Source organism: Furipterus horrens, unplaced genomic scaffold, assembly GCF_987537825.1.
Source record: "Furipterus horrens unplaced genomic scaffold, mFurHor1.1.pri manual_scaffold_11, whole genome shotgun sequence".
NCBI classification, from domain to species: Eukaryota; Metazoa; Chordata; class Mammalia; order Chiroptera; family Furipteridae; genus Furipterus; species Furipterus horrens.
The window spans coordinates 100,588,189-100,614,502 of NW_028327181.1; the positions used below are offsets into that span (position 1 = coordinate 100,588,189).

A 26,314-nucleotide genomic window follows, 5' to 3' on the forward strand; every position below is an offset into this window, starting at 1 on the left:
GCCCTCGGAGCCAAGTTAAGCACACGAAGAGGTGGGGGTCTCGGCAGACGGGCTGAAGTCCCAGGGCAATCCCACGGCGGAGCAGTAACTGAAGTTGGGGTTACTGGCTGCGCTGGTTCGCAGAAGGGAGGTGACAGGGGGCGAGTAACCCAAAGACGGGCAACAGAAACGACGCAGCCCGAGTGCAGAGACCGGACAGAAAAGCGAAGAGCCCAAGGAAGCCCAGGGACCGGGGCCACGGGCTCTCAGAAGAGAGCAGGAGGAGGGCTGGGAAACGTGGGAGGGCGGCTGAGAGCGTGAGACCCGGAGCAAACACAGAGTGACAAGCCCAGGGAGCTCGCAAACCCAAGGAGAGTCCGGGAAACCTGTCCCTCGGCACGCGGTGGTTGCCCCCCTGGACCAAGTGACATGGGGCCCAGAAGACAACGGAATGACACTTTTAAAGTGCCGGGGCCGGCCGGCCGACAAAATCTGTCAGCTCAGAACTGCGCCGGGTGAAACACCCCCCACGCAGGGGCGGGACAGAAACGACCTGGCGGCCGAGCACGGGGCGCTGCGCCCAGGCCTCGCTGCTGCCCCCGCGCGTGGACGCCACTCGGGCTGAAGGGGACGGCGGCAGCTGGTGCCTCTCCCCCTCTCTCTCCCTCCCTTGCCTCTCTCTGAAAATGAGTAAGTAGAATCTTTAACAAAGAAAAAGGAAAAGGAAACACTGGAAGAAACATGTGAGGCAGAAGTCAGGAAGAGCGCTACAGTCCACAGCGCGGAGCCACGCAGACGCCGCCACAGGACGGGGCGGGGCCAGAGTGGCGCCCCCGAGCCTGACAGACTCCCCGCAGCGCCCGCCCCCCTCTACCTGTTTCCTCTCACCTGCGATCGAGGCAGCCCCTAACAGGCAGTCACTGATAGAGCCCCGCCTTTCCTGGCTGTACAAAAAGAGGTGACTTCATCATTAACTGTGTACTAACCCACTTTCTACCCATTTTTAAAAAACAAATTTAAACTAACTCCATATCAACCTGTTGTTCTGAAATTCTAAAAGTGGTAAGAAATCATCTTTAAGACAAAGTTAAGATCTTCCGTCAGACGTGCTACAGTAAACGTTTAACACTGTGACTCTCCCAAAGCTCAGAGTGGCAGTCACGGAACAAGCCACCAGGAGACCTGTGCTCCCAAGTGCAGAGAAATCAGGACTGAAGACTAAAGACCACGGCTTTAACTTGACCCTCCCCTGAAACTGCCAAACCCTGCGTTTCCCAGGGACAAGGGACTGCCAGCTGTCAGCGAGGGGGCGCCCGTCCCGCCCAGACGCCCGCGCCGGGGCTGCCTCCGGGCCCCACGCTCTGTCTGCAGACACGGAAACGCCCCACAGACACTGGCATGTCCACAAAGTCTCAGCAGCGCCTCACAGGCGCACGGGCAAAGCCCGCGCAATGACACCCGCGCCCGGGTCACTGGGGCAGCGTGAGCCTGAGGAAACCGGGACCGAGGACAACACGCAGCGACGAGACGCCGCTGTGGGGGCAACAACAGAGGGCGCGGCAGGGCCCGTGGCAGTTAAATGCAGGAGCAGCAAAGCTGAAGCCGGGCTTTAGGGACGCGCCGACGGTGACCCAGGGGCAGCCGCCGCCACAGGCCCCAGCACGGGCACCGCCCTGCGGCGCCCGGGGCCTCTGCTGCACAGTCGGTTGGCTGTCCCTGCTTTTCAAGCGTTTCTTAGTGGGCCTTCTCTTTCATGGTTAAACAAGTTTCCAAGTATTAGAAGGAGATGGGACTGGGCCACATGCTGCCGAGAGGGCAATGAAGACAGGACCGCGAACTGCCCACGAGGACACGGACCTGGGGCAACTCACAAGGGCTGCTTTGGGGGAGCAGCCAAAGGCAGGCAGGGCACCGGCGAGGGGACAGCTAGGAGCCCGCCCAGTTCTGTCTCCTGACTCAGAGGGAACACAATCGGGAAGCCTCAGATGGTCGCAAAGGCATCAACGAGGTTACGCGTCTGTGAGGCCACGCACACGAGTCATGCTCACAGACATCAATTTCCCTACAGGGCACGATACCACCTATTACACCAGGGTCAAGGCCACAGAGCGTGGGGACAGCCAGCTGCAGCCAGCAGTGTTCGGTGGATGACACACACTTCTCAGGCAAGCTGATGAGGACAGTGTGTTCAAAGCCCCCTCAGAGGGCACATACATACAGCCCAATTATTATTAAAAATGAGCGCACTCCTACTCACACGAGCTGCCTGGAGCAGTGAGACTCAAGGAGAAACAGAGCAGGATGGCGGTTACCAGGCGCTGGGCTGGGGGGCGGGGGGTGGAATTACTGTTTAACGAGGACAGTTCCAGTTCTGCAAAATGAGAAGTCCTGGAGACGGGCGATGGTGATGGTGCCTCAACGGGAATGTACTTAATGCTACTGACCTGTGCGCTTAAAAATGGCTTAGCCCAGGCTGGTGGGGCTCAGTGGACTGAGTGCTGGCCTGAGAACTGAAAGGTCACCGGTTCGATTCCCAGTCAGGGCACCTGTCTAGGTTGTGGACTGGGTCCCCAGTGGGGGTGCACAAGAGGCAACCACACATCGATGTTTCTCTCCCACTTCGTCCCTCTCTTCCCTTCTCTAAAAATAAATTAATTAAAAAAAATTTTTAATGGTTTACATGAAAGGTTTCATGTTATTTTTTAAGACAATTTTTAAAAAGATGTCAATCTACACTTACACAGAACCATGTCTGTAACATGCTGTCACGTGAAGAAGAGCAGGTTACAGCCTGTCGTGTAACGAGGCTCACATCCTGAGAACAGGAGCATCGTACCCGCAACTGCGCCTGACTGCGCTTGCCTGCAGGGCAGCAGGGCTGACATACGGAGCCACCGCCTGGCTTGTGTAACCTGCCCCCAGGTGCCTAGCTGGACCCCCGTAACCCCAACATGCCTATCAAACAAGCCATTCCATCACCAGTCAAGGAAGGAAGAGGGCTCTCGGCGGCCGAGCCGGCTGGGGCAAGTGAGGACTCGCAGGGCAGGCGGAGGCGGTGGGCGCGCCGACGGGCAGCACAGACGGCCCTCCACAGTCGGACGCGGACTGGACAGCTGGGCCAGAGCGGCTCAGGAGGGCCCGGCTCTGAATGTGATGTCACAGTGGGTCCTACCCAATTAACTGCACTACAATTTTCCTTCCTGTGTATGCATAAGAGTCATATGTGATTAAAATAATTTCCAAGTAAGCCTAAAACAGTTTAGATACAAAACAAAAATCTAAATGGCAAGGAAAAGTAGGCCTAACAGCATTTTTCATCCTTAGTAGTATATTAATGTTTCCCCTTAAATTCAATAATAGCTTACATTTGATGAAATATAGTGGTAACACAATACAATCCCATCTCAGTACATGTATGTGAACATGTGGATGTCAGGCTGTGCATGTGTGTATGCAAGCACACATGCACATGTGCAGGCATGCTATGTTAATAGTTATTGCTCAGTGGTAGACTTTCAAGTGATTCCTATTTGCTTCTTTATACTTTTCTGTATTGTCCGGGCCTTTTATAACTGAACCGTATCAGTTTCATAATCAGGGAAGCATGTACACGTGAGGGAAAACTGTTCAGAGTAACGAGTGTTCGTTTCCAAGCAGTCCCACCGTTTGCCCGAGCACTGGCCGCGGCACTGAGGATGGTCGGTCAGCAATCAGAAGCAGACCAGACCTCCCACCACCAAACCCTTCCAGGGGCCGCAGGCCTGTCTGTGTTCCCCTAAGCAGGCGACAGGAGCTAGCCAGGGAGGACACCAGGACAGTCCCCCACACCATACAAGGGCGAGCTGATGGTGGTCAGCTGCTACTGAAGAACAAAGAGCAGGATATCACAAACTTCCTGAAAATTCAAGATTCTCTTCTCTATTGTCTGCTGCACCTGCTTCTTCTCCTTTATAAACATGGTCCCATAAGCAGTGCTACTGAGATCTTGACAGCAACTACCTTTTAGAAACCAGATTTCCGTCCTGGCCGAGTAGCTAAGTTGGTTAGAGCCTCATCCCAATACACCACGGTTGTGGGCTGGATCCCAGGTCTGGGTGCATACGATAGGCAACTGATGGCTATCTCTCACATTAATGTTTCTCTCTCTCCCCCTTCTTCCATAACATCAATGAACAGTATCCTTGGGTGAAGACTCAAAAACATTCCCCTTCGATAGACAATGCCAGTTTCTCGCCCATAAACATTAGTCCCATGAAATGCTCTGCACTCTTGGGACCTTGATCCCACAGCTGTAAGCTGTGGCCGGCTGTGACACAGTCCGACCCTGCATCAACCCCACCAGTCATGACAGCAAAAAGCAGCACCAGAGACTGAACCTGGGAGTGACCAAACTGGAGATGAGGGAGGAAGAAGAGGCAGCGAAGGGCAGGGGAGTGACAGCGGAGGACGCAGACCCTGGCAGGTGAACACCCCGAGCACAGGTACCTTCTTCAGGAACGTGGCAGCAGTCTCCCTCTTTGTCGCTGTGATCCGCTTCACCCCGTCCGGGGACTGAACACGGATTATCTGTTGTAAATGAGACAAGACGGGAATTATGGGCTCGGAAAGTGTGGTCTCCCGAAGCCCACCTGCCCCGTGGGTGCCTGGTTCGCAGGAGACGGAGCATGGCAGCGAGGCCTGTCACCAGACAGGGGGCACGCTAACCCTTCACTCAGAAAAACACAACTGCAATTTGAACTGTCGTTCATAAAATATATCTGAAACACTGACATTTCTCTCTTCAGACTTACAAACAGAAAAAAGGAAGGAGGGACCCCACCATGAATCCTGAAAGACTAGAATCCTCACGTAAAGATCCCTTTGTTCCAGGACCTATACATAGGAGTGAGGCTGATTTAAAAGAGCCATAGGAAGTCCTCAAATGTGGCCTTTACTTCTTTCTTTTTCCCCGTGGGTGGTAGGTGAGGTTGTCACCTACGTACGGTGAAGATGAAAAGAAACATGTTTGAAACCGTGCTGACACTCAGCAGGGCTCGAAGAGTGGGAAGACCGCTGACAAGGAGCACCCCCTCCCTGGCCTTGCGTCTGTGTGGGTCAGAGCCCCTCTGAAGGTGGGTCACTCTGCCTGGCAAGGCGCGCAGGGACAGGCGTACCCTGCCACCCAGACAGGTGACACTCCAGCCCCTTGCGAGGGACGGGGCCATTCCATTCATTGTTGTTTGTTTGTTTTTTTAAAGGGCCCTGGCTGGAGCTGGTTGAGTGTTGTCCAGCAATGTGAGAGGTCGTCGGTTTGATTCCCAGCCAGGGCACAGGCCCGGGTTGCAGCCAGGTCCCCAGTTGGGGGCGCACGAGAGGCAGCCACACAGTGATGTTTCTCCTCCTTTCTCCCTCCCTTCCCCTCTCTCTAAAAATAAGTAAATAAAATCTAAGAAAAAAAAAAAAAACACTTCCGAGTCACTTTCACAGGAAGGGCAGGGTGCCACACCAGTCTGGGCCACAGCAAGGCCCAGCCTCCCGCAGGGCGGCTTCGCCTTCGATTCCGGGAAGGCCCTGCAGCCAGGCGCAGGCGGAGCGTGTGTGCGAAGCCAGCCTTCCCCCACCGCGGGAGGGATCGCCCGTGGTCAGTGCATCTCAGGTTATAGGAGTCGGTTTCTCTTGTGCCACCTGCAGGCTGGGCGCTGCTGGCTGGAGCGCTGAGCAAGGAGTCACCGCCGGGCAGGGGCAGGGGCAGGGGCGTGGGCACACCCGCATCAGCGGCGCCGACACCGCGCCCGCCCCGCCCCCGGCCCCCCGGCGCTGTTCGGGGGCCCCGGGACACACGAGCTAGTCCTTCATTCTCGCGTCCGGCGGGTCTGTTGGTTTTGTTTCCTGCCACGTTGACTTTGCGGCAGAAACTTCCCACCAGCTTACGCGTGGCCGGCTTCATGACTTTGAGTTTTCAGAGCCTTTTTTTTTTCCCCTTTAAAGGGTAGGAAAGGGGCGTGCCGAGTCCTAATCTCGAGAAACCAACTTCTACGACCTTCCTGTCCACGCAGGGGGCTGTCACGCTTCCTGGCTACCAGGAGCAGGCCGGCCAGGCTCCCGTCTCCCCGGGGGGCGGTCTGCCAGGTCCCCGGCGGAGGACGCGCTCTGCCTCCGTGGGCCGTGCCAACGCGCCGGCCTGGGCGGGTGCTGCGGCGCAGGACGGGGCTCCGCCGGGGACGCCCGGCCAGCCCCCGCCGCGGGGAGACGGGGAGGGAGGCGCCGGCGCGCTGCTAGCCTCGTCGCCCTGCCTGGCCCGCGGGCGAAGGCGAAGCTCGGGGCTGGGGACTAGCCGAGGGGGGCGGTCGGAGGCTCGGCCGCGCAGCCAGCCCAGCGCGGAGGGCGGGCGGGCCGCGGGGCCCCCACAGGCCGCGCCGGCAAATCTGCTGCCTCATCCCGGCGTCCGCTCCCTCCTGCCGCCCCACTCACGATGCTCTCGGCCATGGCGGCCGCTCCCGCGTCCGGGCTCGAGCCCCGCGCCGCCGCCGCCGCCTGCCGCCCTGCGGGCCTCGTCGTCCCGGCTCCGGCCTCAGCCCCGGCCTCCCGCCGCCGCCGCCACCGCCGCTCCAGCTTCGCCGCCCGACAGCCACAGCCGCGACGTCCTGTGCCTCAGCCAACTCGCTCCCCCGGAGGCGCGGCGCCGAAAACAGGTTCCGGCCGCACCAACGGCCGCGCACGCGCACGGCGGCCCGACGCCCGGCCCCGCCCCCCGCGCCGCCACGCCCCTTCCGCCCGGCCGCGGGGGAGGGGGCCCCCGGAGGGCGGCTGTAGGTTCGCCTGCGGCTCCTGGAAGGCAGTGCTGAACGTCAAGTGTAAAAGATTTTCTTTCTTAATTTGAAAATTCCAAAGGCCTCATGTCTTTCAATGGCTGATTTTGAACAAGAAACTCCACGTTGTCACGTTGCCCTGGGCCCTGCAAATGTAATAGCTGACCTTGGAAGTTATGAAAACATCCAAGAGGCTAAAACCTACGTTTTTTAACCCCTGTGGTTCAGTTTCCGGTTGTATTTATTAACTCCTGTACTGGAAAGTTAGGAAATTGTCGCTCGTTTCCTCCCATCGCCACCTGATTTCGTGACCACCGTTAACGATGCCAATGTTTGGGACACTTTCTCTTCCATTGTCTCAGTTACAGCAGTCACTTGACCTTGACTTCGTCGTTCCACCACCAAATACCTATTCCATGTGTGCTTTCTGCGCACCGTGGTTCTCGTGCTGGGGACAGAGCAGAAAGGGGACAGTGCCCTGCCCTGATGCAATCCACCAGCAGGAGGCAGATTATAAACAGATCAGCATAAAAATGCATGTCAGGTCAGGACACAACGCGAGCAGGCGGGGGAGGGGGGAGGGGCTCTCCCAGGTGAGGCCTGAGCAGGTCCCAGATGAAGTGAGAGACGCAGGGATCTGAGGGAAGTGTGAACAAGGGTCAGGGATGCCCTCACCCCAGATCACAGTCCTCCCCACCTCAGTAGCCTGTGGCTAGTAAGGCCCAGTCCCTTGTCCCCAGAGCTCCCAGTGACTCTCAGAGTTGGCCTGGTGGGGACTCAGCCTGAGAATATCCATACGGCTATTCCCTCACTTCATAGGCACTTCTCCGTCTTCTTTAATATTTCACTGAGATGAAATTCACGTAAGATGCAATTAACCACCGTAAAGTGAACACTGTGGTGGCATTTAGTGCCTTCACCAAGCTGGGCCACCCCCTCCACGTGCTCAAGACTTGTCGCGCTGTGGCGGCATCGGGACTGAACGGAGTCCGTGGCCAGGCAGGCCTCACCGCCTTGATCGGGTCTTCGCTGATGGACATCTGGGTTGTTTCACCCTTTGGCGATGAGGATAATGCTGCTGGGACATCCGCGTACTTGTGTGAGCCCCCGGTGTCAGTTCCCTGCCCCATAGAAGCTCAGAGAGTGGGCAACCCCAGGTCCTCGTAGCCAGGAAGGGTGTGCTCTGGCAACAGATATTGTGTCATTCTTACAAGGATAAATCAGGGGATAAACTAGCATTTAGCTGTGGGCAGGCCGCCTGGGACTGTCACTATGAACCAGTTCACAGGGCTCTGTGTTCCTGGGGGAGCTGGGGGAGCAGCCACTGGAACTGCCAGGCTGAGGGCCACACTGGGCCCTGCCGTGACGGCCATGGGGCCAGCACCCTAACAGCCCACCCACATAGTCCCCATAGAGCGTGGCCCAGAACCAAGTTCCCAAAGAAAGGCCGGCTGCGTCCAGACAAACAGAGCCTGTCCTAAGCCCTAAAATGTGATTCCTCACATGACCCCATCGTGATTGTGCTGTCCCGGTGGGGCTCACAGCTCACCCCGCCCTGGGCTCACAGCTCCCAGAGTGGCCAGGGACACAGCAGCACCAGTCCTGGGGTTCCAGCCAGAGAGGCTGGCAGGGACCCACACACCTGTCCTGGTGGAGGATGGATGAGGGGGAGAGGAGCCCCCTGCTGTCCCAGGTAAGCCAGCACCCTAGAGATGTCCTCAGGCCCGAGGCCCGCATGAGCCACTAAGATTGGGGTGGGGTTGTACTAATCAGGCACTCAAGCTCACCCAGCACCTGTTTGGACTTTGGAGTGTGACACAGCCTAGCCCTTGAACTTGACCCAGTATGTGCGTCCATGCCCCCAGGAAAGCGCACGCCCAGGGGACGGTTCCCAAAAGGGCCATTGGGCCTCCCTCACGTTCTGATTGTCCTCCTCCTTCACCCCCACGCCCCTCAGCCTCCACACCTCCCCTGTGGCTCCTGTCCCACTGCCAGTCACTGGACAGGGATGGAGTGGGAGGTAGGCTTTCTGCAGAAGTGGGGGTGACCTCTGGCTCAGGGTGCAGGAGGTGCTGAGCACCAATGGCCCTCCCAGTGGGCCATGGAGCTGCAAGATGACGCCTCAGTCCACACCCATGGCTTCCAGCAGCCTCAGGCCTCCCACCTGGCACCATCAGCCTGCCCTTTCGCTCCGACTTATTTTGGGGGTCTGGAGGGCTGATACATAACCCTCTTCTTCTCCGTTCTGAGTCCAGAATCAATGAAGCATCAATGCAGAGTCAGGCAGGTGGGGGAGGGGAACAGCTTCTCCCTGGGAAACTGGATTGGAAGGCACCCGTGCCTGGGCACAGGGCCACGGCTCCCCCCAGTCAGACTTCAGCCCCAGCAGCACCGGGTGCCCGCAGGGCCCTCAGCAGGGCCCACGGGGCAGGCTGTCCCTCTGCCCCTGTAGGGAGAGACTAGAAGGCCTGCCCACACCTGCCTGTGGGAGGAGGGGGTGGGCAGGCAGAGGGGACAGACAGGTCTGAAATGGAGACTGTCCGTTAAGACGCCAAGTGGAACAGGCTCAGCAACCTCTCCAAACCTCGCTGATCCGCTGGGTGACCGAGAGAGGCGAGGGGACCCCAACATTCAGTACCCTTTACCCTCCCCCTGGGTGCAGCCAGGGCCCCTGGGCTTGCCTGAGAGTCCTGCTAGAGAGCAAGGTGGGCCCATGGGAAGGCTCGGAACCTTACAGAGCCCAGTCTCCCAGTAGCCCTTCCCTGACCCCCGCCTCCCCGCGCTGGGATCCCAGCCTGTGTCCCCCTGCCCTGACCCCAGCACAGCATCTGCACTCACAAAGTGACTGAGTGCGTCCTGGGACATCGGGCCAGTTCCAGAGGGGAAGGCAGAGGGCAGTTCCTGAGCCGACCCCGTGCCTGGTGGCCCCCAGCCAGGGAGGAGAGGGACCACATCCCTCTTCACGTAAGTGCAGGGGGGAGCAGGGAGAGGCGTGAGTCATGGGGCACATACCTCCCATGGTCGCCATCCCAAAGGAGCTAGGGTCCGCCCCATGCAGCCTGGAAGCTTCCCCGTCCCTGGCTGTCTGGGGTCTCTGAACCCCTTCCTGCTCCATCGCCCAGCTCCCTCCCCTATAAGCTCTGATCCCTTGCCGAGGGGTTGCGGGGTCCCACTGGTGAGATCCCCTGTCCTTCTTCCTCTGCAGGACCCTGGGGGCCCGGAGCCACCCCTCACTTCCAGCAGCCTGGGTCCAGCGGGGAGGGCCTGGAGGGCAGGCCGCGGGGGTTCCGGGGCCCCGTCCCTCCCTCTGAGGGGCCGCTGCCTCCAGTGCCTGGTCTTTCTCTCCAACTCGCTTTTCTCCCTGCTCAGCCTGCTGGCCCTGGCCGTGGGGCTCTGGGGCCTGGCTGTCAAGGGCTCCCTGGGGAGCAGCTGGGGGGGCCCCCTGCCTGCAGACCCCATGCTGGGGCTGGTGCTGGGGGGGCTGGTGACCAGCGCGGTGAGCCTGGCGGGCTGCCTGGGCGCCCTCTGCGAGAACGCCTGCCTGCTGCGCTGCTTCTCCGGGGGCCTCCTGGCCTTCCTGCTGCTGGAGGCCGTGGCGGGGGTCCTGGTGGTGGCCCTCTGGGGCCCGCTGCAGGACGGACTGGAGCACGCCCTGCGCGTGGCCATCACCTGCTACCAGGACGAGCCAGACCTGCACTTCCTCATCGACCAAGTCCAGCTCGGGTTGCAGTGCTGTGGGGCCGCCTCCTGCCAGGACTGGCAGCTGAACCTGTGAGTCCCGAAACCTGGAGGGTCACACCTACCCACGTGTGCACACTCACTGGTACACACACCCACGTGTGCACACACTCACGTGTGCACGCACTCACGTGTGCACACCCACCCCTACACACCACACATGTATACACATGTGTACACACTAGAACATACACCCAAGCACACACCCCACATGTACTCATTCACTCATACACTCACCCATGTGTACACATACATGTGCCCACTCAGTTTACACACAACCACATGTACACACACCCATGTGTACACGTTCAGGCCCAGCCAGGCAGACACACAGCGACCCCAATGCGGAATCTCAGCCAGCAGACTTAAGACATCAACTTTGAGTGGTGTTTCCTGGTAAGGACATCATACAAAACATCAAATGTCAAATTCAAGATATTCTCCCACCACTGTGTGTGCATGTGTGTGTGTCATGTATGCATCTGTTGTGTGTGTGCGTGTCTCTGTGTGCATCCGTGTGGGTGTCTGTGTGTGCATGTGTCTGTATGGGCATCTGTTGTGTATGTGCATCTGTTGTGTGTCCATGCATGTCTCTGTGCATTTGTGTGGGTGTCTGTGCAGGTCTGTGTGTGCACATGTCTGTGTGTGTGTGTTGAGGAATGTAGTGCAGTGTGCTTTACATTCTGCTCGAGGGTCTCTGTCCTGCCGTCTGTCCCCTCGGGCAGACCCCAGCGGCTCCTGCTCTCCACACCTGCCCCCGCAACAGAAGGTATATGTGCCCCTCCCTTGGGCCTCCCTGGGCACCTGGCCCTGAGACAAGGAGTCACATGGGGACTCTTGAAAAACTGGTCGTTTGTACCCAACAGCTATAAAAACATGGTGGGCCCCTCGGTGCACCTGGCACTCTGGAAGCCTCCACGTGGGTTGTTCTCCTTGGGTGACCACGTGTGGCCTTGGGTTGGCGGCTGTGGCCACCTGTCCTGCCAGCCCGCAAGGCCCTGCCTTAGTGAGGCCCAGTGTTCTGAGAGATTGGACGTGCCTGGGAGGGAGGGTGAGGGGGACAAACCTGTGGGTCTCAGGGCCCTGGACACCCATCGAAGGTCAAGGACACCTGGGGGCTGTGTCGGGAACAACACTTGCTTTCAGCCCTGGGAGTTCCTCCCAAGCCTGCCACCTCCGTCACTGCCCGGTGCCGCCCCTGCTAGGACCTGCTGGCCGTGACGGAGGCCTCCGCCAGGCCTCAGCTGTACTCGGCAGCGTCTGCCCATCGGCCTGCGTCACCCCGCTCCTGTCCGATGCTTTTCTCACCGTCTCACTGGAAGTGCCGCTTCCAGCCCAGAAGCCGTTCCACCTGCCCACATGTGCAGAGGCCAACACGGGCCAGCATCCGCGGCAGAAGGCTGGGTGCTGTGTGCGCGCGCAGTCAGCATGCCTGTGCAAGTGTGCACCCGTGGGGCCGTGCTTGGGTGCATGTGTGTGCGACACACGTGTGCATTCACACCTGACTGCGATGATGTGCACGTGCGTGTGCCTGTTTGTGCCGGGGACGTGTGAAGGCGGGTGCAGACACCCGCCTAGCGTCCGGGCCCAGAACCCTGGGGCCCGCCCTCCAGACTGACGCAGGTGCCCCTTGCAGGTACTTCAACTGCAGCTCCCCGGGGGTTCAGGCCTGCAGCCTGCCAGCCTCCTGCTGCATCGACCCCCGGGAAGACGGAGCCGCCATCAACGACCAGTGCGGCTTCGGCGCCCTGCGCCTGGATGAGGACGCCGCTCGGAGAGTGGTGCACCTGCAGGGCTGCGGCGCGCCCCTCCGACGGTGGCTGCGCCTGCACGTCCGGGTGGCGGGCGGCTTCGCGATCGCCGTGGTGCTCGTCCAGGGGGCGGAGCTCCTGCTGGCGAGGCAGCTGCTGAGGGCCCTGGCTGTCCGCAAGGGAGCGGCGGAGAGCCCCGGCCCCCTGCCAAGCCGGCCCGGGGCTGACCCGCCGCGGTGGACGCGCGCCTCCGGCACCCGGCCTCCCCCTGCTGCCGCGCCTAGGACCCCCAAGGCCCCGCTTCCCGGGGGCCGGGCTGCCGCCTGATTTCTCCCTTTCGGAGGTTCTCGCCCCTGGGACTGCCCATTGGCCCCGCCCCCTTGCTTGCAAACTGCTGCGCTCAGAGGGCGGGCGGATTCCCACGGGCGCAGCCTGGCGGCCCCAAAGGGTACCCGCGAGGCCGCCGGGCCGAGGGCACCCCCAGCTGCGACCTCCACTGCGCACACTGACGCCCACCTCAGATCCCCACATCTGGTCACTTCCTAGCCCTGCCTCTGAGGCCCACCCTCAGACCCTCCCCCCGCCCACCCCTGCCCTGACCCCCAGCCTGGGGTGGGGGGAGCTGCCTAAGATCCCCCTCCTATGCCCACTGCGGGCCCAAAGGTCCATGTCGGACACCTGCAGCCACCTCTGACCACCCCTAGTGCTGCCTCTGACCACCACCAGAAGGCCTGCCACCTGCCCTTTGGGGGGATGGGCTCTCCCCTCCCCTCCCCGCCCCTCCGCCCTCCTCTTCCCCTTTCTCGTCCCCCTCCCTCTCTCCCATTCATTGCCTCTAGAGGCTTCTCCCTCTAGAGTGCTCTGGGGGGAGAGTAAACTTTCTTGAGATGCACCCTCCACAGAGTAAATTGCACCAGCCTTAAGCGGGCAGCGTGAGTTCTTACCCACCTAAACACCTGCGCAGTGCCTCCATCCGCACACTCCTGTAGAGGCTCCCCACCCCCACACACCCCAGACAAGCCAGTGGAAGCACAATTTTATTTTGAAACAGGGACAGCAAGCGTGGGCCATGCTGGAAAGGCCAAACTTCCCACAGACGTGGTGGGTTTGGAGGGGTCTCGCTCTGTGATGCCCCCAGGACGCCCACCCAGGGGCACCAGCAGGGAATAGCTTGTGGGGGGGAGCTTGTCCTCACCTCGGGGACAGGTAGGACGGGGGCCCAGGTGTGAGGGACACTGCTGGGAGGTCCCGCGCTCGTTTTCCAGCTGTGGGGCAAGAGCCCAGATCTCAGCCCCTGGGACACACTCAATGGTCCAGCTGTGGGCTAGTCTCTCGTGACGAGGTGGTGGGCTCCAGCGGTCCAGGGACCTGAGGCCCCGCCCTTTGAGGGTCTTCAAACAAGATCTGCACAACCCTGATGCCCTGGGGCCTCCCAGAGCAGGGTGGAGGGTCGGAGCGGGCAGCAGGGGAGGGTCCGGGATGGTGGGGTCGCTGCTAGATGATGCCATACTGGGCCAGCTCGTGCAGCTCCAGGTGGTTGAAGGCCTCCCACGGGCAGATGACCGTGATGTCTGCCGGAGAAGGGGTAGGGTGTCTAGGAGGTCCTGTGGCCCCATCGTCCCCTTGGGGCCCCGTTGTCCATACCCCAAGTGAGGACCCTCCTCCCAGGACACAGCAGCTTTGGGGGTGTCGAATGGGCACCCTGCCCAGGAAGACAGTGGGTGCATCAGACCCAAGGGAGGGAAAGGAAGAGGAAAGAAGGTGGGCCTTGCTGCTGGGGGGCGGGGACAGCAAGGGCCCCACCTTCTCTCCCAGCCCCTCCAAGCCCCACGTGATGCCACTATGTGGCAACCTCCCCGCTTCAGAGGGACCTGATGCTTGATGTTTGGGATAAAAGGAGAGACCATGGCCAGGACCCTAAGTGAGCGGCAGCCTGGCCGAGAGGCTGGGCCCCTCACGCTGTGGGCTGGCAAGTGGGCGGGACTTCGCGGAGCCTAGCGTCATCATACCTGTGCCCAGGCCTTCCATTCCAGGGATGTCGTCCCCAAACCTGCAGGGACACAGCGGTCAGGACGGTGACCAGCGTGGGAATGGAGTGAGGGGCGTGGGGCTATGTCTGCCCTCGAGTGCAGGTGTGTGCAGGCATGGAGCGTCTGTGGCGCACCGTGGGAGTGTGTGTGTGGCTGGCGGGTGTGCACTGGGTGTGCGCGTGTGTCTGCAGGTGCGTGTGTAGGGACCCCGATGGGTGGGCTGTGACTGAGTCTCTAGATGACAGTGAGCATATTTTCCAGATCCATTTGGCAATAGTGGCTAGAGAGTGACAGGAGCGCCCATCTGCCTTCGACCACCGCTGGGGGGCGGGGGCCTTGAGACAGGCCCTGCTCAGGCCCCCTGGAACCCTATTAGAGGCCCCCCACCCCCTTCTGTGCAGCCTGGGGCTGGGTCCCTCCACCCCCTAGGAAAGGCACCCCCTTCCCTAGCTGCTTACCCTTGGACCCCTTTCTTGGGGGGCTTGCTCTTGAACTGCCTGGTTTGCCGCTGTTTAAATTTCGGGGGCCCCTTCCTGGGAGTGACGGGCCCCCCAGTGACCCTGGTGGCCGACCGGATCTCGGCCTTGGGTAGCTCCAGATTCATGGCCCAGCTGGCAGAGACCCTGTGGCGACCTTTGACTTCTGGACTCCCTCTCCCTGTGGGCTGGGGGCAGACCAGACAGGGGTTCCCGTCAGCCCTCCTGCTCCCAACCCTACTTCTAGGTCCTACCCACCAGAGGAAACCCCGAAACATGAGACCCTGTGGGTCCTGAGCGTGCATGACCCAGAAAGCAGCCCCTCCTTCCCCACCTGGGGCTCCACTGGAGCCACGCAGTGAAATGAGAGTGCTGGGGGCCCCAAGGGCACCCCTCCTCCCGTGTCTCCCCTTCTGCGTTTCTCTCTGCAGTCCCTGGGGCTGGCATGTGCTGTCTTCCTCACCATGGCATGCCGGGTACCCAGCAGTGCTGTGCCGGTGAAGGGATGAAGGGGAACCCGGGAGACGGGGGCGGAGTGCCTGGGCAAGGGAGCAGCCTGGCTCAGCACGGACGCTGAGTGGTGGCACCCTCACCTGGCAGTGTCCTCCCAGCCGCTCATGTGCCTGGAGCCCCTCTGGGCACCAGTGTCACCTGCTGGTATCCTTGTACCATCTCACAGATAACCTCCTCTCCCCTTCCCCAGGGCCTCTCTCCAGATGCCCTAAGCCCCAGTGACCTTGGCCAAGGTCAAGGGCAGCTCAGCTTCCTCTAAGCCTATTAGCAAGAGAGGGAGACTAATCCCTCAGGGCCACCGGGCCCAGAAGGTTCTGGAGCAAAGCATGGGACACAGACGACATGCTGGCCCCACACAGCACGTTGCAGGCACTGCCTCCTGGGCCCCCGTTCTCGTCTCTGGTCTGCGGGCTGCAGTGCTGGGGGCCAGCCTTGGGCTCCCAACGGCTGCCTGCGGGGGCAGCGGGGCTGAGGCCAAGGGAGACACAAGGACAGGCAATGGTTGCCGGGCACCTGGGATGGGGCTGGACCCGCCATGGACCCTCCCCCCAAAGGCTCAGTCTCTGTGCTGGGACAGCACCAGCCCAGGACGGGTCCCAGGAGGAGGGCCGCAGGCCTGACAGTCCTGGCTGCTGCAACCCCGACATCCGTTCCTCACAGCCCTGGCCGGACTGCTGCCTTGGGCCTGGGCCCTGGGCCTGGTGTGGACAGCACTGAGCCAGATGGCGCTCCCAGGGCCCCACTGTCCCCATGGAGACCACTGCCTGAGCTGCCCTAGCCCCAGCAAGGCCTATGGCCGGTGCCCACTCAAGCTGACCGAGCCTGTGTGGCCCAAGACTCTGAGACCGTCGCTGGCCTTGGGGACAGCCTGTACCCCCTTTGACTTGGGGGAGCAGAGGAGGGGATCAGCTGGGCGTCTTCTCTGAACACGGCAGTGGGTGAACTCCCACAGACCCAGGCCTCAGCTTGGTGGTAAAAAGCTCCCCAGCTTCCCACCCTCCAGCAGACGCTCACTAACACCCTTGGTAAGTGGCCACCAGGAAAGGCAATGGGAGAGAGGTCACTACTCACCAAGCCCTGGGCAGGTCTCAGGGGGCCATGCGTGTAAGTGGAGGGCCTGCCTCCTCAGGGCGTCGGCCGGGCATTTATCCTGTGGCTGGGTAAGCTGATTAGGACTGTCCCCTGACGTCACACTAATGAGATTGTCAGGGTCACTGGCCTGAGCACCACTGCAGAGGATTCTGGGGGACGGGATGGGGCTCAGGTGCGGTCAAGGGCCAGAAGGAAGGACGTGTGCAGGACAGAGCTGGGGGTGGGGGGTAGCAGGGCAGGACGCTCCTGAAGCCGCTCGTCTTTGAAATGACGACAAGATGCACTGGCTGCTGTCCCGGGCCTCGCCCCTTTCTGTCCAGCCCCCCGACTGCCGAAAATGCCTTTGCAGCCACCAAAGTCCTGTGCAGCCAGGCCCCATCCACCTCTTTGGCCTCACCTTCCATCCCTCCCTCTTGGTGTCCGTGCTCCAAGGAGCCCTTTCCACCCCAGGGCCTCTGCACCTGCTGGCCCTGTCCCCTAGCTCCATCCTGCCTGGACTGCAGAGCTCTGCCCCAGTAGTAGCTCCTCAGGGCCCCCCGAGGGCTAGACCAGGAGCCTATTTCATAGGCCTCACGGTGGCTGGACTTCCTCCATCACACTGAGCGTGTATTCAAACGTCTGGATAACTCTTTGTTTAACTCTATAGTGACACAGACTATTCTATCAGCACCCGGTATACAACGTTGTGATCCAACATTTACATACCTTAAGAAGGGATCACCACGAAAAACTTAGTAACCATCTGTCACCGTACAAGTCATTATAAATCATTGACTTTTTCCTATGCTGTCCCTAACATCCAGCGAGTTAATTATTTTATAACTGGAGGCTTGTACCTCGTGACCTATCATCTTTTCACCCCTCCCCTCTGGCATCCATCACTTTGTTCTCTGCAACCATGAGTCTGTTTCTGTGTGTTGTTTCTTAAGATTCCACATAAGTAGCATTCTACGGTGTCTGTCTTTCTCTGTCTGACTTACTTTACTTCGCATAATATGGTTCAGGTCCATTCCCTGCTGTTGCAAATGGCAAGGTTCCATCCTTTTTTATGGCCAAGTAATATTCCATTGTACAGCGATACCTCAGCTAATGAAGATAATTCGTTCCGGAATCACATTCGTTAGCTGAAATCTTCGTTGGCCAAAACGTGATTTCCCGTAGGTTTCTATAGAAAATCACTTAATTTGTTCTGGCTGCTGCCCACTATTTAAAGATCAGTTTTATAACATAGTAAAAAGCCCCCTATAAAAGGGGAAAAACTCACCAAAGGTTGAGATGAACAGCTACCCAAATGGATGAAGGGGAATGGAAGTAGAATGGAAACTGACGACTTTTATGCCGTGACAGGACATGGTCATCACATCCGAAGCAGCTCGTGCCACCAGGCGTCTCACTGCTCACTGTGTCCAACGGAAACAACCCGGTCGGGCTGGTGGGTCTCCCCTGTGTGATGCCAGCCCACTTATTTGTCACACATACAGATGGAAAAGATAAGCACCTGGAGTGGCCCGGCCATTCGTGTTTGCTGCTTCATGTTAGCGCGCGCAGCCACTGGAACACTCGTCAGCCGAGGAGTTCGTTAGCGGGGTCCCTCGTCAGCCGAGGTACCACTGTACGCACCTACTGCATCTTTATCCATTTGTCTGTCAACAGGCACCCAGGCTGCTTCCAGATCTTGGCTATTGTAAATAACGCTGCATGAACACAGGGCCGCATACGGTTTTTTGAATTAGTATTTTTGTTTCCTTTGGATAAATACTCAGGAGTCAAACCGCTGGGGCACGTGGTAGGCAGTTCTACTTTTAACATTTTGAGGCACCTCCTTGTTGCTTTCCACAGCAGCTGCACCAGTCTGCCCTCCTGGCGACAGCGCACGGCTTCCCCTCCCTCCGCCTCCTCACCAGCCTGGACACCAGCCAGCCCGCCAGGCGTGAGGCGAGATCTCACTGCGGTCGGTTGTGCCGTGTTAACCTGGCTTCTACACTAGAGTGGAACGGGGCAGGCAGATTTCTCCCAGACCTGTGTCTAGCCCGGTGCCAGGTACTTCACAGGTGCTCAGTAAGTACCTGTGAAATGAATGAATGAATGAACGATTGATCGAACAAAGGAAGACAGGACCGGCTCCGGCAGTGTGTTCCCAGCAGGCTGGTCCTGACATGGTGCTGGCACACCGACCGCCACAGGACGAGGCCAGTGGCCCCTCCTCGGGATTCTCACGCTGCAGGGGCCTTTGCCGTAACTGCTTAATTCAAAAATGGGGCTCATTTTACAGGGTCCATTGGGTGGGGTGTACATACACATACACACGTGAATATATACACCTAGTGCCTACAGAAAACCTCTTGCTACATCCATCTCTGCTGGGCTGCGTCTCTGGGGAAAATCTCTCCCTTCCCAAGCCATTTTCAAATCTGTACAGACAGGGTCAGACTGAACGCCCTCTGAGGTAGAGTCTGATAAATATGTCACTACAAGCACGTGTCTTTGAACCAGCACGAATCCTGAATGCTTCTGGACATGTGTTAGCTGTGCCAGACGACAGCCTGAGCCACCGGGTGTCGGATTCAGCAATGGTACAGCACCAGTCTGCAGCTATGTGGCTTCCTTCCCTTATCCCCAGATCTGTGTCTCTATGGGAAACACTGGCTTTATATTCAAGGGAAGAACTGCTTGAAGTCCTATTGCAACGTTATCTTTTTCCTTCAACTAGGAGGTAAAGCGGCACAAATTCATTTAACCCCTGTCCTGCCCAGGGCACTGGTATGAGAGCTTAGAATTGCTGGCGGGGGTGTGGGGGGATGAGCAGGGGATGCGGATGGGTGGTGAGGCTGAGATCAAGTCCCGCTTGGGCCGATGGTCCAGTGGACAGGTCTGCAGCCAAGGACCAGCCTGGAGCCTGGACACTGGTTCTAGGGTCAGTGCCTGAGGCTTCCTGGTCCTTCTGCCATGGGCGGGGCTGTGCCTCAGTGAGTTGGAAGCACTGGTGGCTACGCAGTGCTCAGGCCCCTGCAGGCTGATCTGCCACCGTGTACTTGGCTGGCAGATGGGTGTCTCCCCAAGGATCCCAGCAGCTGGATGTAGGGAACTTCCTGGGCTGCTTGGGGGCATCCGTGCCTGCCAAGGGCTTTGCCAGTGGCAACTTCATGGGATCAGATGGTCCTCCCTCCACTGCACTACTGTGCAGCCACAGCTGACCTTCAGGTAGGATCTCAGGGATGCTGGGGCATGGAAGGGGTCCTGGGGTCGTGGTCATTTGAATATTCAAGAAAAGGAACCTTATTTCACCCTCACAGGCTGATGACGGCTGCAGGTGCTCAGTGAGCCTCCGGTGACACCCTGCAGCAGCTCTGACAAGGGCACCCGAGCCTTTCAGACAACAGCACAGAAGCTCCTGTCCCACAGCACAGAAAACTTACATATTTATTTATTTTTAAGATTTTATTTATCTTTAGAGAGCGGAAGGGAGGGAAAAAGAGAGGAAGAGAAACATCAATGTGTGGTTGCTGCTTGTGCGCCCCTAACTGGGGACCCGGCCCGCAACCCAGGCCTGTGCCCTGACTGCGAGTCGAACCGGAGACTCTCTGGTTCTCAGGCCGGCACTCAGTCCACTGAGCCACACCAGCCAGGGCGAGAACTTATTTATTTTCAGATAAAGTTAATAAATAATGCCTCTGTCTCCCACCTGACACGAATCCTACCATGAGGCCCTGGACAGAGGAGGCCATGCCGCTCCCTGGGTAGGAGCTCTGGTGGGGCCCACGGGGCGAGCGTGTCGGGCCTGGCCAGCTCAGCCTCTACTCCTCATGCGGAGCTGGATCTCCGTTCTGAGGAAGGCCTTGAGGTTCTCGTCAGCCACGTGCTCCTGCAGGGCAGCCAGGGCCCGCTCCCCGCCGTCCTGGTAGTGCCGCAGCAGGGCGTCGGCGTAATCCACCCACACGCAGTTGGGGCAGCCACTCATGCAGCAGTTAGTGGGGGGCTGCAGCTCAGGTGGCAAGGGGTACGGGGCTTCTGAGGTGCCCCTGCCCGGCAGGGAGGACTTGGGGTGACTGGGGCTGTCTGCGCCTGTTTGGGAGCCCTTGTCCACATGGTCCTTCCCGAACTCTCTGCGGCCCTCGCAGACTGGGGTCCGGGTGTGGCATCCGTGCAGAGTGCTGCCGCCTCCGGGAAGCCTGCGGTACCAGCCCCAGTTGTAGAGTCGGCCTGGCCCCTAAGAATGCGGATAAGCTTCTGAGCCTCCAGGAAGCTGGTGAGGCCTTGCTGGCCTCCTGTCGGTGGCCGCCTCACTGCCTGTGTGACCTTAGACAAGTTACTTCCCCTCGGGCCTTGGCTTCCATCTGCTGGACGGATGAGATGGCTGGCCTGCGGATTACCCGGCCCCACGCACGAGACCTGCTGGATTCAGGGCCGGGCACTGGGCGTGCACGGCCGCAGATGTGGGGGAAAGCGGGGCCCCTCCAGCTAAGATGGCTGCTCCGTGGGCAGGAACGGGGTGGCGGTGGTCGGAAGCCACCCTTGCCTCTCCAGCCGGTACAGACGGCCCAGGCCCTCGGACCCTCTGACTCACGGCGTTGTGAGGGCGCACAGAGAGCAAACCAGGCAGGGAGGAGGAGGGAGGCCTGAGCCGTCCGACCACATCGCCAGGCGCTCCAGCATCACAGGGAACGCCCGGCTGGCACCGCAGGAGGGAGGCCTTGAAATCCTACGTGTCGCTTCCGCTCCCGGGGGAAGAAAGCCTCAGAAACTCCCCAAGGTCTGGAAGGGGGGAGAGGAGGGGCCCACGCGCCCGAAGAAGCAGCCCATGGAACAGCCTCCGTGATGCGCCTCCGGGGGTCACTGTCCCCCAGCGCGTCCCCAGCGCTTACAAGGAATCCGTAAACGACCTTCGGCTACTGCCCCAACGTTGGTTAGCTGCCTCCCCTGCAAGCCGGGCGGCCGCGCGGGCAGCGCCTCTCCGGTCCGTGCCGGCACGGGGTCCCCGCGCGAGTCCCCGCCGCCCCCACCGCGTCCGCCGCCGCAGGTACTTACAGAGCAGAGGGCAGCTGCTGCCACCGCTCGGCCTCCCGCGGCCACGCGCCCCAGCACCATCGCCCGCGGCCCGGCCACGGCGCACGCGCGCCCCAGCCTCCGCCCTGTCCGGGTCGTGAGCGGCGGCCGCCTCGACCAATCCCAGCTCGTCTGGGAGATGGGCCTCCCCAATGAGGGTGGAGCTGAGCGCGAGGGGCGGAAGTGGCGGTTGTGGGGCGGGACCTTGCGCAGGGGAGGAAGTGGCTTCTCGCCGGAGGCCGGCGTGTGCGGATGGCTGGAGCCTCCCGCCGAGCGGCGGTCCCCGCGGGGACAGCGGGGCCTGGGCGTCCGCGGCAGCCGCAGGGGCGGCGGCGGCAGTGGCAGCAGCTGCAGGGGAAGCAGCGCTCGGCGCCGTGGCCCAGGCCACGCAGGTGAGTCACACCGCCTGCAGTCTGCCCGCGTCTCTCCCCCGGTCAGGCCCCGCGTCCTGCCCTGTCAGTGGCCTGGGCGCTCGGAGCGCTCGGCGGGAGCCCGGTTCAGGGGCAGCCTCCGGGGTGAGGACGCCGCCGCGGCCGGCGTGCCGCGCAGCAGCCAGGGTGGCCCGCGACGCCGCTTTCCCAGGCCCAGCCTCGGTCTCTGCGACTCGCCTCCTGCCGGCCTTGGGACGCGCCTCATCGCCGTGTTCTCCTTAGCAAAGAGAAGAAGAACGTGAACTGCAAGCCCAAGAACCAGGATGAACAGGAAATCCCCTTCCGGCTCCGAGAGATTATGAGGAGCCGCCAGGACATGAGAAACCCCGTCAGCAACAAGAAGAGGAGGAAAGAGGGTACCGTGCGGGCTCCTGCGGGTGGCCCGGGGTGCGGGAGCAGGGGCGACGGGCCAGGGCCGCAGCAGCTGCGGGGGCAGCTGAGGCTCCTGGGGGCCCTGGGCCTGGTGTCAGGGGAGAGCAGTGGAGCTCCACCCGAGGGGAGGGTCGGCTCAGATCTGCTCTGAAGACGGGCCACTGCGGCAGGTCAGGGAGGCTCTGGCAAGTGAGAGACGGGGGCGGAGAGTGTTCCGGTGCATTCGCGAGGACGGAGAGCCCGAGACTATCTGAATTTCAAATTGTGGCGTTTATTTTCGCTGGCCAGCGACCGTCCACCGTCCACCAGCCGGACTTAGGTGGACAGCCCCGACCCCGGGGACTGGGGGCCTTATGAAGCATCTCAGGTGCACTCCCGCTCCTGCGGGTGCAGGAACTGGGACAGAAGTACAGCGCGTGCAAACAAGAACTTCCCTCTGCTCCCCAGGTCATTGCTCAAAGCAGCAGGTCCCTGCTCAGAGGAATAACAGTTAGGCTCAGTTCCCTGTTCTGCTTGGTCGGAGCACGCCACCGCGGGGGTCCGGTTTCCGGGACCCAAGTCCAGCTAATGACCCTATTGGCTGGACATCTGAAAAACACCCTTTAACAGAGAGAAGTGGGTGGTTTCTGGGGGTCACTGACAAAGTGACCTTTCCCACACCCCTCCCCAAGGCCAGGCCGCTGCCCACCCATCAGCTTGTGCTGGAGACGACCTTTAGGACACGTCGGGGAATGGAGTCCGGCGTGGTTCTCTTCTGTGCAGATGCATGTTTGTTTTCCCAGACGCAGGGCCGGTTGTACAGCGCTGCTGTGTGATCATTTCCTGGAAACCTCAGGCTCTTCGTTGGGGCTTTCGTGGCCGCCTGGGGAGAGTGAAGTGAACAGGCGCGGGGGGCGGGGGCTCTGGCCTGGGGAAGACTGGACGGCCCCTTTGGACCACGCTCACTGAGGGAGCCCTTGTTTGGCTAAGCTGTTTAAAAGATACCCTCGTGGAATCTGAAAGGCGTGGTGTGAGGCGCAGCCGCCCTCCCCCGGAAAGACACACCGTGGAAGCTTTACTGTCTTCTGCGCGGTTAGCGTCCTGGGTTTTCGCTTCAGTGGGCTTCCCCGATGTGCCCGCGCCCCCCGTGGGGCTCCACTGTGCTCTCTCGTGCCCCTGGGCAGTGAGTCTCTCTGTCAGCACTCCCCTGCTGATGGGCACCGACCTTGCTTCCTGTTTCGGCTGAGCTGCAGTGACATCTCCGATACTTCCCAGAGGGCTGTAGGGACCCCTCCGCTGTGGGTGTCCTGAGACGGGCACCTTAGAGCCCCTTCAGCCAGGGGCTGGGCTGCTCCGTCTTGAGCCTGGTCTTCCTGTCCTGTGGCCTTAGAAGGGAGCAACTGGGACAGTGGCGGGGCCACCCCTCCCTGCTGCCCCTCATGCCCTGGGCCCGCCCTCCCTCTGTTCTCAGCCCAGGCAGCCTTCAGGAAGACGCTGGAGAAGGAAGCACGGGGCACGGAACCCGACATCGCCATCCCCAAGTTCAGGCAGAGGAAGGGGGAGTCCGACGGGGCCTACGTCCAGCGCATGGAGCAGGAGGCCCAGCACGTGCTCTTCCTCAGCAAGAACCGGGCCCAGCAGCAGCCTGAGGTGCCGGCGGCTCCCAAGGAGAAGTCGGAGCGGAAGAAAGCGTGAGCGGGGCTGGGGGCCCGGCAGCAACAGGGCTTGCTTGCTAGGGGCACCGCACCCCATCCCATGATGCAGGGAAAGAAGTTCAAGTCCCTGGTGACCTCGGGCTCAGGGAGGCTCTGACCCACGGACCTCTGAGGGCCTAGCCTCGTTGCTGCGTTTTTCCGGGCAATCATAAGGGGGCACAAGCAGCAGAGCAGGCCAGGGCCAGCTGTCCAGCCCAGGCTGGTTGCTGTAGGGATGCAGAGAAAAGATGAGGCTCTGTTGCCCCCAAGAGGGCTTGCTGGCCCCCAGGGACCATGTCTGCCCCCATGGAAATCAGGGCTGTGGCGGTGGGGTGAGCCTGGCACACAGCCCTGGGGTTCCCTTTCCAGTTGGCGGGTGCCACCTTCTCTCCCTGTACATGGACTGCGGTTCTGTTCCAATGTCACCTTTCTTGTCTGGAGATTTGAGAGCCGTTAGCAGTGACCCTTATCAGCCTTGTCCCCTCACTTGTGAAGAGGAAGTGTGGCGCCTCCTCCTGTAGCGGGTGGCCGGCTGGGCTCAAGGCCCTCTCTGGTGGGCAGCTGTGGGGTGGAGGCAGCCGCCTGGGGCATCCTCAAGGGCAGGGCAACCTCCGCCTCCCGAGTCCAGTGAAATGAGTTAGGACCTGAATGGTGTGGCGCTTCCTTCCCCAGGTTCCGGAAGCGGCAACTGGATAAAGCCCGGTGGAGAAGAGAGGAGAAGGCAGCGGAGAGGCTGGAGCAGGAGCTGCTCCGAGGTGGCTCATCCCGAGGGGACCGAGTCAGTCCTGGGTGGAGGATGGGGGCTGGCGGGTGCCTGTGTCCCCCCCCGGGTCAGTGGGTGGGCAGACTGCGGCTCAGGTGTTGGGCCTGCAGTGGCTGCGTGGGCAGCGGGCCTCAGGTGCACGCCTCTGCCCCTTTAGACACAGTGGAGTTCGGCGAGGTCGCCCTGCAGCCCCCCGAGTTGACTGTCAAGCCCAGGGCAAGTGTGAGCAGGGGCCAGGTAAGAAGGGGCGGGGACTTCCCTGTTTGTCACCGATGAGTGTGATTCTTACCAGGCTTGACAGCTCTTGGACTATGTCTTCTCCCCTCTTCCTGAACCTGTGCTGCACATTCTGTCTGGTCTTCAGCCTGGCAAGAAATCACTGATACTGGAGATGCTTTTGAGCCCTGGCGGAACGTCCCATCCACCAGCCACCTCGATGGCCCGACAGCGGATCGTGGCAGAGGAGAGAGAGCGGGTTGTGCAGGCCTACAGGGCGATGAAGCAGCTGCAGCTGCAGCGGCGGCAGCAGGGGGCTCAGTCAGCCCGCCTCCCTCCCGAGAAGCAGCCAGAGATGCACCTATGATGGCAAGAGACTGAGGCTGCCGCCTGGGTGGCACAGACCAGACGGGCTCAGAGATCTGAGTCCCTCCCAGGGACAGGGCCTAGGACCCAGAGCCTGGGGCACTAGCTCCCAAGTTCCAGAACGGCTCTGGTCTCTGCTCCCCTTTTTTCTTCCCTAAAGGCTGCTTTCATGAATGTCCATCCACCAGGCCTATGTCTCACACTGGACACATCTGTTCCCACGCCCTCATACGTGGGGCCAGTACCTGGCTGAGACACAGCAAGTCACACCCAGCGTCACTCCCCTGAGCCGAGCGTCGCATTCACCTGTTCTGAACACACAGGTGGAGGCCGAGACAGACATGGGCCAATCCCATAATCCCGTCCCTGCTGCCAGTTGCAGGTACTGCTGGCCACTTAGGCCAACCAGCTCCGTCTCAGGCTGCCCTGGGTTCAAGAGCAGCACAGCTGGAGACAAGGCCAGGGCCAGCCAGTGGGGGGTGGGGGGGCAGAGGGAGGGAGTCAGCCCCAGGCAGGGGTGGTCAGCGCCCAGACCATCTGCTCGCAGTGCCACTGCGAGGCCCCCAGAGCATTTCCCACAGCAGAGCTGTCTTTGGCAGAGTTACCTTGGCAGCTGTCAGTCACCTACAGTGGCCAATAAGGTCAGTGTATGGACTAGAGTGATTTTAACGGTGGGCGTTACAATCAATTTCAGGGATTGGTGGCTTTTTAGTTTTTGGAGGTTCATTGTTAGGTTAAGTTGCCTGGTATTTGGCAAGCGGAAGATATTGCTCTTTGGACTCTGATCTGCCTCCGCTTGCTCACATTCAAACATGAGTTTCTCCTCTTCTGAGCTACGGAGTCTGGCTCCTGTCAGGGACACTGTTCCTTGTAGTGTGGGTGAGGTTTTGGTATAAAAACTAAGGTCTGGGCTATGGGAGTGCTCACTGATGCTGAGATGGCATTGCTTCGAGGCCAGTTTTGCAGACAGGCCTTGGAAATACAGAACACAAAACAAAAATTAAAAGTCTGAGTTTATATTGATCTTTTGTTATTAAAACTTAGTATTTTCTTGTGTTTCCATTTCTCACCCTGCGAATGTTT

The 26,314-nt window shown here is 60.3% G+C and overlaps 5 protein-coding genes and 2 long non-coding RNA genes across 7 annotated transcripts in view; 3 read left to right on the top strand and 4 right to left on the bottom strand.

Annotated features, from left to right (window-relative positions):
* The window catches only part of NPLOC4 (NPL4 homolog, ubiquitin recognition factor), a 37,434-nt gene extending 30,797 nt beyond the window's left edge, over window positions 1-6,637 (bottom strand). The window contains exons 1-2 of the mRNA XM_090257888.1: window positions 6,430-6,637; window positions 4,465-4,545 (exon numbers count right to left, since the gene is read on the bottom strand). Coding sequence (XP_090114014.1) covers window positions 4,465-4,545; window positions 6,430-6,444 — 96 coding nt within the window. The 5' untranslated portion in view covers window positions 6,445-6,637. The remainder of the gene's footprint in view (window positions 1-4,464; window positions 4,546-6,429) is intronic.
* Window positions 6,638-8,351: 1,714 nt separating this feature from the next.
* On the top strand, window positions 8,352-13,179 carry TSPAN10 (tetraspanin 10). Its single transcript, XM_090291744.1, has 3 exons — window positions 8,352-8,460; window positions 9,973-10,538; window positions 12,142-13,179. Exons 1-3 carry the CDS (start codon window positions 8,425-8,427, stop codon window positions 12,581-12,583), a joined length of 1,044 nt encoding a protein of 347 aa, XP_090147870.1. The 5' UTR covers window positions 8,352-8,424; the 3' UTR covers window positions 12,584-13,179.
* A 101-nt stretch (window positions 13,180-13,280) lies between these two features.
* On the bottom strand, window positions 13,281-14,950 carry PDE6G (phosphodiesterase 6G). The gene is made up of 3 exons (XM_090291519.1): window positions 14,745-14,950; window positions 14,266-14,306; window positions 13,281-13,827 (listed from the first exon to the last, which is right to left on the bottom strand). The coding sequence occupies exons 1-3, from the start codon at window positions 14,888-14,890 to the stop codon at window positions 13,751-13,753; spliced, it is 264 nt and encodes an 87-aa protein (XP_090147645.1). The 5' UTR covers window positions 14,891-14,950; the 3' UTR covers window positions 13,281-13,750.
* Window positions 14,951-18,586: 3,636 nt separating this feature from the next.
* LOC149999076 (uncharacterized) lies at window positions 18,587-20,182 on the top strand. Its single transcript, XR_016514064.1, has 3 exons — window positions 18,587-19,127; window positions 19,411-19,568; window positions 19,661-20,182. It is a non-coding gene; the product is annotated as an uncharacterized LOC149999076 (long non-coding RNA).
* On the bottom strand, window positions 19,765-21,483 carry OXLD1 (oxidoreductase like domain containing 1). Its single transcript, XM_090291518.1, has 2 exons — window positions 21,393-21,483; window positions 19,765-20,574 (listed from the first exon to the last, which is right to left on the bottom strand). Exons 1-2 carry the CDS (start codon window positions 21,450-21,452, stop codon window positions 20,155-20,157), a joined length of 480 nt encoding a protein of 159 aa, XP_090147644.1. The 5' UTR covers window positions 21,453-21,483; the 3' UTR covers window positions 19,765-20,154.
* A 159-nt stretch (window positions 21,484-21,642) lies between these two features.
* On the top strand, window positions 21,643-26,281 carry CCDC137 (coiled-coil domain containing 137). Its single transcript, XM_090291515.1, has 6 exons — window positions 21,643-21,802; window positions 22,064-22,197; window positions 23,664-23,883; window positions 24,559-24,641; window positions 24,807-24,886; window positions 25,014-26,281. Exons 1-6 carry the CDS (start codon window positions 21,663-21,665, stop codon window positions 25,230-25,232), a joined length of 876 nt encoding a protein of 291 aa, XP_090147641.1. The 5' UTR covers window positions 21,643-21,662; the 3' UTR covers window positions 25,233-26,281.
* Window positions 22,465-25,521, bottom strand: LOC149999079 (uncharacterized). The gene is made up of 2 exons (XR_016514065.1): window positions 22,902-25,521; window positions 22,465-22,813 (listed from the first exon to the last, which is right to left on the bottom strand). It is a non-coding gene; the product is annotated as an uncharacterized LOC149999079 (long non-coding RNA).
* Window positions 26,282-26,314: the final 33 nt, after the last annotated feature.